The sequence below is a fragment of the Ips typographus genome, linkage group LG2 (assembly GCF_016097725.1).
Source record: "Ips typographus isolate SLU linkage group LG2, UJ_Ityp_2.0, whole genome shotgun sequence".
NCBI lineage: Eukaryota > Metazoa > Arthropoda > Insecta > Coleoptera > Curculionidae > Ips > Ips typographus.
The window spans coordinates 18,461,001-18,471,258 of record NC_138423.1 but is presented as its reverse complement, the minus strand read 5'-3'; the positions used below and the strand labels follow the sequence as shown (position 1 = coordinate 18,471,258).

General features: G+C 31.1%; 2 protein-coding genes and 1 long non-coding RNA gene across 4 annotated transcripts; 1 reads left to right on the top strand and 2 right to left on the bottom strand.

Annotated features, from left to right (window-relative positions):
- Nucleotides 1-842: 842 nt before the first annotated feature.
- On the bottom strand, nt 843-1,833 carry LOC145724254 (uncharacterized). Its single transcript, XR_014176960.1, has 2 exons — nt 1,228-1,833; nt 843-1,165 (listed from the first exon to the last, which is right to left on the bottom strand). It is a non-coding gene; the product is annotated as an uncharacterized LOC145724254 (long non-coding RNA).
- A 200-nt stretch (nt 1,834-2,033) lies between these two features.
- On the top strand, nt 2,034-5,168 carry LOC145724252 (G kinase-anchoring protein 1-B-like). Of its 2 annotated transcripts, none has more exons than XM_081972418.1 (7): nt 2,034-2,478; nt 2,698-2,811; nt 3,415-3,580; nt 3,904-4,049; nt 4,154-4,280; nt 4,336-4,505; nt 4,942-5,168. In XM_081972418.1, the coding sequence occupies exons 1-7, from the start codon at nt 2,272-2,274 to the stop codon at nt 4,951-4,953; spliced, it is 942 nt and encodes a 313-aa protein (XP_081828544.1). In that variant the 5' UTR covers nt 2,034-2,271; the 3' UTR covers nt 4,954-5,168. The 2 variants fall into 2 exon arrangements, with proteins under 2 accessions (XP_081828544.1, XP_081828543.1); XM_081972417.1 differs by having other exon boundaries at nt 4,707-5,168.
- Nucleotides 5,169-5,405: 237 nt separating this feature from the next.
- LOC145724251 (phosphoserine aminotransferase) lies at nt 5,406-8,839 on the bottom strand. Its single transcript, XM_081972416.1, has 6 exons — nt 8,491-8,839; nt 6,781-6,911; nt 6,362-6,639; nt 6,202-6,296; nt 5,969-6,138; nt 5,406-5,912 (listed from the first exon to the last, which is right to left on the bottom strand). The coding sequence occupies exons 1-6, from the start codon at nt 8,548-8,550 to the stop codon at nt 5,540-5,542; spliced, it is 1,107 nt and encodes a 368-aa protein (XP_081828542.1). The 5' UTR covers nt 8,551-8,839; the 3' UTR covers nt 5,406-5,539.
- Between the last annotated feature and the right edge of the window lie 1,419 nt (nt 8,840-10,258).

Genomic DNA, 10,258 nt, shown 5'->3' with positions numbered 1-10,258 from the left:
AAAATAACTGTCATAAATCTCAAAAACACGTTTTATTATCAAATACTGAAAGAAAACGTTCCTAAACTCTGATTTTTGTAACTTTAGAGCATAGTTTGACAGTTTTAACATTAGTGACAGTTGTCACATGATCGTAGAACACTATTTAGCTAGACGGTCACGTGACAATTGCCAAAATAACTGTCATAAATCTCAAAAACACGTTTTATATCAAATACTACAAGAAAACGTTTCTAAACTCTGATTTTTGCAACTTTAAAGCATGATTTGACAGTTTTTACGTTATTGACAGTTGTCACGTGATTTCAGAAGACTATTTAGCTAGACTATGAAGTGACAATTGTCAAAATAACTGTTAAATCTCAGAAAATCGTCTTGTTTTGGAAAACTATGTTAAAATGTAATTATTGCAAATTCTAGTAAAATCTTGACAGTTTTAACAATAGTGATAGACATCACGTGGTTTTAGAGAATACCTTGGAGTAAGAAAATTACTGTTTTAAGCGCATTTTTAGAATCCTTATTAAATTTTCTATTCAATAAATTGAATAAGTATATGAAAAGTTTCACAACCAACATAATGGCAATAACGTTATTAAAAACGGTAGAAGAAATACAAAAACGGTAGATAAACCGTGTTAAGAGTAGACCTGGCAACATTGGTTATTGGTCAAAGTTGGAGCAAAGACTAGAGATATTATACATACTGTAATAAGACCGGACAGCCGGCATAATTTCTTTGATGTTTTGGGCGAACATTTCTATGACCTTGAACGCCTGGCTCTTTAAATCGGAGACCCAAACGATGTTGTCAACATGTTAGTTAATTCAGTGAAACAGCGTTGTCGATTAATTATTTTTTATTTTACATCTAATAAAAGTTATTATATCTTCCAACACACCCATATGATTTAGACTGCTTCCTTGATTCTGCTCTGGGTCAAGTCTATGTTGCAGGTTACTAAATAAATTAGTTGAGACTGAGGATGAAACGAAAGTCTTAGGCACAGCACTGCACAACAACTTTGTTTTTTCAAAGGGATTGTTATACATATCACTGTCGAAATGATCACTACAAATTCTAAGTGTTTCATAACTATGCCTGAAATCAAAATTTGGTTTTAAAAGGTCTCCACGACCTGAAGCTTCTAACCATTGGGTGCATCTGTAAATATAAAAAATATTACTTTTGTTTAGTTTTAGTAGCCTAAGTAATAATGCACTTACCTAGTTTCATCTTTGGGCAATCGAAAAAATTTGACTTTTTGTGTTTTTTCTCCAATACAGCTAGATTTCTTATTGTTGTTCTTACAGCTATTATATATGCATTGCATATTGTTACATTATAAACAAAATTAACAAAATCCGAAAATTTAACCTTACTTTGTCTCTTTACATACTTTATTCTTTACTACAAATAAACAAATTAAGAAACAAAAACCCAGATTTACGCGATGTTGCCAACTCACAAATATCATTCAATCAATCATATGGATGTTTTATTGCCATGTCGTTGTTTTAGGCATTTTAGGATTAGATATACCGTAATATTATTTAATTTTTCTAATGATAACTACTTATATAGTTCTATTTAAATATAGTATAATCTAACATATGTAATTTGCAAAGGATTTGTTAAGAGGAACATTGAAGTCACGAAATAAAGAGAGAATTGGCATTGCTGCTCATAGAGATGCTTGAATGCTGGGGTGGGAGTTGTCGAGTCCCTTTAAACGGGAGTCTTCAATCTTTCTCTCTCTAATTTTATTCACTCTGTCTTACTGTCTCTTCTTATTAGTCCTATATACATCCCTATTCTTTGGTTGGAGTGTGGTTCATCATCAGATTGTTTCTTGATTGTTCTATTTAATAACGGGGTAGATTTTGATGGGAGGTGCGAGCGGGGTGAAGTTATTGGAAATAAGATAGATCTACTCTAATCGGGGTAGCTTTGGCAACGCTGTAATGACGATTGACAACTGACAGAATCACGTAACTAGCAGATGACAGATAAAAGATCAGCTGATATTTGTTTGTTGACGGATGACGCTTAGGCAGATTTTCAATTTGCAGGATTTGCAGGTTCAGATTGGGGCATTTGGGTTGAGATTTGTGAATTTTTCCTCTTTGCACTAATAAAGTCTTAAAAACGCACTAAACTAGTCTGAAATATTTACATTTCAAGTATTTATTTAAAACGCATTACTTACATTATTTTTAACCTTTTTTGACTGATTACCATCTTACAAAAGAGGACAAGCTACAGTCATAATGAATATTGGGGTTCCTTCTCGATTTGCCTGTTTGAAAATTGAAGATGACGAGTTTCGGTCTGGAAGTGGCGCTTCTAGGAAGAAAACCGACACTAAGCAAAATAAAAAACCTGCAACCTCTGCTAAAGAAGTCTCAAAAATTGTAGCTAATAGTTCCAATTTAGCCCCAAAGAAAGGTAGCAGTGCCACTGCCTCTAACTCTGAAGTAAGTTCTTTGATTTTTCTATATTTATAAGTCAAAGTTGGAATAAGATTCTAAAAAATTAAATATTAGGTACCTATACCACAGTTTTACAAAATAAAGTGTTTGTTGATTCAGCAATTTTTAAAATTAAAAAAGACCATACCTATTTTTAACTCCAGAGAGTATATTTGAATTTCTAATATTTTTGTAAAATAATCTAATAATAATAAATAATTTCAGAAATCTAAAACTGCTACCAAAAAAGCAAAGAAAGTAAAAGAAGGATTAGAAAAAGAATGGGAAGAATGGCAGAAGAAAGACAGTAAATTTGTTAATGAAGTGTTTGAGGAACAGGTGAGTTTACCTGCACATTCTAAACTTAAGTCTAAACTTTTTGCTAGATCTCCATTTTGTTTTTTTTTATTATATTTTGTCATTTGATTTGGTTTTTATATCAAGTGAGAGAAGCTATTTTAGTGTAAAGTCATCAAAGTCAGGCTTAACTTCAACAGTTTGTGTGTGATCAACTGACTCTGATTCTGAGACATCTACCAGCACTGATTCTGAACATTCTAAAGAAGAACATTTTTCTGAAGATGACATATTCAGAAAACTTTACACTTTTTACTTAGTAATTTACACTTTTCTAAACAGTCATTGAGATAAAGTTAAATAATCTGAAATCCAGTGTTATTTGAGAAATTCAAAAATGGTAGGTAAATGAAATTAAAATTGCTATTTTTTCTCTTCCTTTGAGAAGTGAGAGATTTGATATTGCAACAGGCCATAAATTATAATTGAATTAATTGACTAGCATAGCTTTACTTAATTTGTATAATAAAACTAGACATTTGGTATACTAAATTGACTAAATTTGATATTTTCAAATGCATTGCAAGTCTTCTTTAATACCATAATATGCAGGTATTGCTATTCTTTGCAATCTTCTAATTTTAGATGGAAAATGCTATTATGCAATCTAAACTGGAGTTTGAGCAACAGAAGAAAAATTTTGTGATTAAAACAAGCACAGAAGTGAGCCAAGGAAAGAAGAAAAAAGGAAAAACTATGAGGCTTGATGAGTTTTTAGAAAGTAATAAAGAAACTGAACAGAAAAATAAAGGTAAGAATTATTTTATTTTGTATTTTTTTGTAAGTATTGGTTGTAAGAAGATATTAGTAGTTAAGGTACTTAATCTTAAAGAAAGTCTTACTGTTACAAAATTTGGTTGCGAAATTAATAGTCACTAATCTAATCTGTATTTATTTTTCAACCAAAACATATTCTATTTACTGTGAAAAATCTGTTTATAAACATTTGGCCTAAACTATTAGATCTATCTCAATTATTATAATGCAGAATGTTACTTTACATGGTGTCCCTGAAAGGTCTTTACAGCGCTCTGCTGCAGTTATTTTTTTTTTTTTTTTTTTTTTTTTTTGAAGATGACTTGCCAAAATTAGACGGAAAGGACTTTTTTCAAGAAGTATTTGAAAGCACTAAGAAAGCCATTACAAAAGAAAATGTGGAACAAGGTCGGAAAAAACGACAGGAAGCATTTGAAGAAGTTGTGAGCCTGGCCCAGTGCCAAGTGAGTTAGTTTTTCCTTATACATGACTTATACGTACTTCTTTGGCTTTTAAACATTTTTAATTATTTTAGTTATCATTTACTGAAATTTTCATTGTCCTTTAGGAAAAGTTGGAAGCTGAAAGACTGAAAAACGTCCGTTTGGAGAAAGAGCTAAATGAAGCCCGTAAAGAAATTGCTTTAGTTAAAAAACGCAACACAACACTTTGCAGTATGCTTAGCCAGGGTGAAAGTATGTTTTTGTCAAAGATTTAGACCTGTAACTAGTAAGCTGTAATCTATTTCAGTGAAAGATAAGGCTGAAGTTTTGTTGGAATTAGAAAGACTGACTTTAGTAAAAGAGGAATTAACTGAAGAAGTAGGCAACTTACATAAGTTGTTGGAACAGGAAAGATCAAATAAAAATACTCCACATACGAATTCCAGTGAAAATCACTTGAAACATGGCAAGGAAAAGGTAATTTGTTTTCAATTGCATATTGACGATTATTAGCATGGCGTGGTTTTGATTTCTGTCTTGAATTTTATGTTTTTACAAAGGGAATGTGTTGAAACTGATATTTTTATTAAACTTGCTGTGTATGGGGTTTAAAAATAAGCCTATTTTGCACAAATTTTAAGTTAGCACGTTATATAATTGTGTTTTATTTTGTTTTAGACTAAAAAGAAGAAGCACTAGATCTGTACACAAGTCGAGTGATTTTTTTTTTGTTTTAATGAGACTGTGGTTTTATGAGCTTTACAGTTCATCACTAACTGAATATTTTTAGTAGTTGTCGTTAATTAGATGGTAGAATTTTGATACTTTTTTGCATTTTCGGCATGCAGCTAATGCTAGTTTGAGGTGTTATGACTAAGTTAACTTGGTTTTCACGTTCTTTCATTATTTCCAGAGTAGGAAGTAAAACTTCTTTACCGCAGGAAATGCCTGATTTGAAATACTCATTTTGACAAGTTTAGTTTTAACCACTAGTTTAGTTTTATTGCAATAGTGACGTTTGTTACATTAGAAAATCTGGTTTTAGTTTTTTAATATATTTATTTTGCTTTCTTCTCTTTTTAACATCTTGTTCAGAGTAAGAACATTTGTTTTTTAATAAAAAAATGTTTTTTAAATGTCTTAACGAATTTTATTTTACTAATTTCCCCTGCAAATCTAAAATGAGTTATAAATTTAGGTATGCTTCAGATCAATTTAAGATATATTCATATTTTTTTATAGTTTTGACATATAAAGTGGCACTTTTCCAAACTGACAACAGTGACGTAACGTTCTACTTACTTACTAAGTAACACTTTTTGTAACTAGTGATGAAATGGCCATTTCTTAACTAGTTAATAAATGAATACGACTATAAGCTTTTCTAACTTCTTTTTTACTCATTTAAACGGTGAAAATCAAAAACCTATAAAAAATACTACAATTAGATAATTTCTTGAACAATTACGCAAATAAATTATTCACATTACAAAATATAGGTATTAACTGATTTATTTAACATGTTGAGATTGAAACTCTTTCATAAATTTAACTAATAAAGCTACATCTTCGTAACTAGTGGCGTTGTATAATGAAGCGCGAATACCTCCTACTGATCGGTGGCCTTTCAACTGAAACATAAATCGATCTTCTGCCTCTTTTAAGAATTTAGCTTCTAAAGCCTCGTCCCCTTGAGGACCACCAACCCTAAAAGGGATATTTATTCTGCTTCTGCAATTTGGATCAATGGGACAGCTGTAAAAGTTGTTAGAATCGCTTATTGCGTCGTACAAGTGTCCACTTTTTCTTAGCGCTTGTTTTTCCATGTTTTCCACTCCTCCATTGGTTTTGATCCATCGTAAAACTTTTTCCATTACGTACACCCTGTGGTAAATACCATTGTATTTGTATTAAATTTGTGACTGTTGTGGTGAACTTACGAGAATGTGGCAGGAGTGTTCAGTACAGAGTTGTCTTTGTGAACTTGGGTAAAATTGAATACTGAAGGACAGATTTTCATAGCGTTTCCTAATAAATCTTCTCTGACTATTACTACAACCACACCAGCTGGACCGATATTCTTTTGAGCTCCACCAAATATACAGCCAAACTGTAATTAAACCGAACAAAATGTTTTAGAAGGATATTTATGAAAACTGGTTTTACGCTTTACCTTAGAAACATCAAACTTCCTGGTCATAATATTTGATGACATATCCGCTACAATAGGAACTCCGTTTGATTCAGGAATATATGGGAACTCTACTCCTAATATTGTTAATAATATATTAGAATGGTCTTGTCTAAAAATTGATTGAATTTCTTTTCTTTACCGTCAACAGTTTCATTATCACAGTAATATAAATATGAAGCGTTCGGATTGAAAGTCCATGAACTTTGGTCTGGTATTTTACCAGGCTTTTCGGCTTTCGGGAAAACCAAATTTACGGTTCCGTATTTTTCGGCTTCTTTAGCGGCTTTCGATGACCAAGTACCGGTAACTGCATAATCTGCAGTACCCGTACGTCCCATAAAGTTCATGGCGACAGCCGCAAATGCACCTAGACCACCTCCTTGAATGAATAGGATTTTGTAGTTGTTTGGAACGTTCCTACAAGAAAAGTGACATAGAATTACTCGGAAAAAATATGAAAGTTTGTAAGTAATTGTTTAGATAAGATCTAGCAAAGAATAATGTAATGACTTTCTAAAACTGATGCATAAAATATTAATTTGTTGAAAATTTACTTACAATAATTCTCTGACTGTATCTTGAGCACTTTTGTTAATCTTGGAGTATTCTGGTGATCTGTGACTCATTTCCATTAAGCTCATTCCGGTGTTCTGATAAGAAAGAATTTCTCCTTGGACTTCCAACAGAACCTGCAAAAATTAAAATTATCTTAATTTAATAATCAAAACGCGTGTTTTCAAGGTAAACGATATTTTATAATTTGAAGACTGGATTTGATAACCTTTTGAGTTATCACATCATGGGTTCCGTGTTGTGTTTTATTTCACATTATTATGCGAGTTATTCACATTATTAAGATATACTTTAATTAAAAGGCTTCTTTTTTTCGGAGTAAATAAGATTATTGAAATTGTACAAAAAAATAGATTTTTGTTTGAACGGTCGCAAAATCAATTTTCAAAAACTTAAACAAAAGGAAATTTTTGGTTTTTGTAAAGTTTTTATGTGTGTTTTAAGAAAAAAAAAACGTTATAATGTTTTAACACAAGTTTAGGTAAAAAAAGTTGATCCAAAACCTAATTGTGTTATTGGTTTGATATACCTACGTGTGGTGGAATCCCTAATTATTATGATTTTTTTTACTGGTGATTCTGCAAAATCGTATTAATTCTGTTTTCTTGTTCATTGTTTGACTTTTAACTTTTCCACTGTGTTTGTATCATACAAAAAACGTTGTGCAAACATTTAGGTTTAACTTGTTAAAGCTTTCCTCTGTATCAAATTATTGGCTTCACGACCAACTTAGTGTGGTTAATTCACAAAAATTGATAATCTGTTCTTTTAAAAGAAAACGAGGACCGAAACTCGACAAATTTGGTGAGAATCCAGTTTTTCTTGAATATTTGACTTAAATCAGCATTTTGTCGATGTAAATATAATTAAATCTCTTACTTGATTGGATTCATCATTGAATTTACAATATTTTGCACTCTTATTGATTTATCTTAGTTTATTTCTCTAATAATAGTAAATAGTTAAGGTAGGTTGGGATCGATTAGATATAAATTTAAACATACTCATTAGTACTTCACTTCTGTACAGGTTTTATTGATTGAAGTTAGTATTTTTTGTAATAAGTTAATATTGGTATAATGCGTTTTTAATTGCTTTTTTTACTATTTGGTAATCATCAGGTACTGGTAACAATTTAGAAAACTTTGACTTAGTGAAAATACATTTTTTCTTCTTATTTTTGATGAGTCTCTGACGAACATTTTGGCAGTTTTGCCCAACATACTGCAAAGTGTCGTACTTGATATTAACGTTTGATAGACTTGTAAGATTTGATTGTTGTTTTTGCTTATTTGTCAGATAACGATAGCTTTACAGTTCAACTCAGTACCATGGTGGGTTTGTGGTGGGTAGATATAAACTTTGCAATGTCTCCAGATAAATCATCTTATAAATTGATGGACAAATTTTACTACAATCTGTTGGGGATTTTTGGTTTAATACACATTTTAGGGTAGTAGCACAGGAAATAATTTAATTTTTAATAGTTGTACGTGTGTATTTATTTTATTTATGTTTTCAAGTCCTTTGAGACGATACGAGTATTGAATTTTAATTGATTCATCTAATCTAGAATGCAAATACCACTCACTACAAAACATTTTGAAGAAAATCCAAAATAACGTATCTGATTTAGATTTATTTACTACGGATCTGTACAGAGTACATGCATAAAATAAAGAGAATTGAACTTACTTCTCTTGGCAATTTGGCTGGTCCTGCCCCAAAATTTAATGCTGATTGACTGCTTCCCATTGTCACTTTCTATAAAAATCACAGACTATCGCACAGTCAATTTGTTTCTTGATCGTTAAAATATTTGTTGACTTAGCGAACGATTTCCACTAATAATAATTCGTTGCACTAGTAACTGTAGTAAACACTCGTATCGGGTACTCGAGGTACTGAAGTCCAATAAAGTCCTTTCTATTATCTGACGCAAACCCGTAGACCCGTCCAGATACCACTTCTTGCTAACCAGTTTAGCAGACGATTACTGAAATGAGTGAAATGTTCCTCGTGTTTTCTTTTTGCGTTATCTCTACGTTAGGCTTTTGCTTTTATATCAATGAGGAAATTACGAATTACGTTCAGCAGACATTCATAGCGTAACAAAACAGCAAATGATTCCGTCAAGTATATACAGTTTGTCTTCAATTAACAGTTTGTAATATTATTATACTTTGCAATTAATTCATTGCATATCAAATATTAACTACTTAATTTTTTTTTAAATAGAACACCCTGTATTTTACTGTTTTATTATATTTTGCTAATTGTAGAGTACACTTTGACAGTACATATTGAAAATGTACATTTTCTGAGATATGGTCAATGTTTGCATTTCTTTTACGCGTTCACCTTCTGCGTTAGCTTGCATCCTAAAAAACACACTTTTTTAAACATGAGACATCCTGTATATTATTACGTCGTCAATATCTATCAACTGTGGTACAATTTGCCATTTAAATGTTTTCGACCTAATGTTTGTAGTCCAGTCAAATTACACTTTTAACAAAATGAAAATTGTTGTGAAAAATGTGAAAACAGAATGAGACATATGAGACAAGCAGGGTGAATAGAAAGAGGAAATAAGGTAAACTTTGTATTTTTGCGATTTACAGGGATAGTTGACATTGCACACTATGACAGATTCAAACTTGGCAATAAATCAATTGAAAAATTAATAAGTATAAAGTTGCAGATAAGTTTTTAACTTTTTGAAATGTTATAATTGTATCAAATCTTGTTTGCTGCTTTAGCAGTGTTAACTTATTTGCACTTTTCTGCAATATTTGACTTAAAAGCAAAAATCGTACGCATTTGAGAGTACAGAGAAATTTTTGTTGCAAAATAAGGCAATTTGACTGAACTATTATGTGTACCTACTGTTTTAAATTATTTGCATGGATACAACAACTTGTTTGCGAAGTGGATTATTGTAATAGCGTGTTTTGATTTCGGCATGGTTTAAAACTTGAGATAAAACGTGCTCCTAAACATTGATAATTCACCGTGTGGGGTAATAAGTGTGTAATTTCCTAATGTTTGTATAGAATTGATAGTGACGAAATAACATTATTTTGCTTTGCTACCGTTTTACTTAATATCTGCTAATAATTTAAATGGACTCATGCGCAATTACAAAAGTCAACTGCATTGTGTGTGTGTCAATAAAGTGTTTTCAATATTTTGATTAACCATCGAATTGCGCGTGTTTGGTCTAACTAAAGTGGGAAAGTCTCAAAATCTATACAGAAACAATTGGGATAATTGAGATTCCTTTTAATATTTGTTGCAATTGAAAATCAATTATTTCGACACAAAACACTGATTAGGATATTTTATTATTCGTAAAATGTAAAAGACAGAATTAAAAAAAAATCGTCACTAAAATCGATTGAAATAATCCATGTTTCTGATTATTGCTTACAGAGTAAAAATCCAGAAAAGTCATATTTGA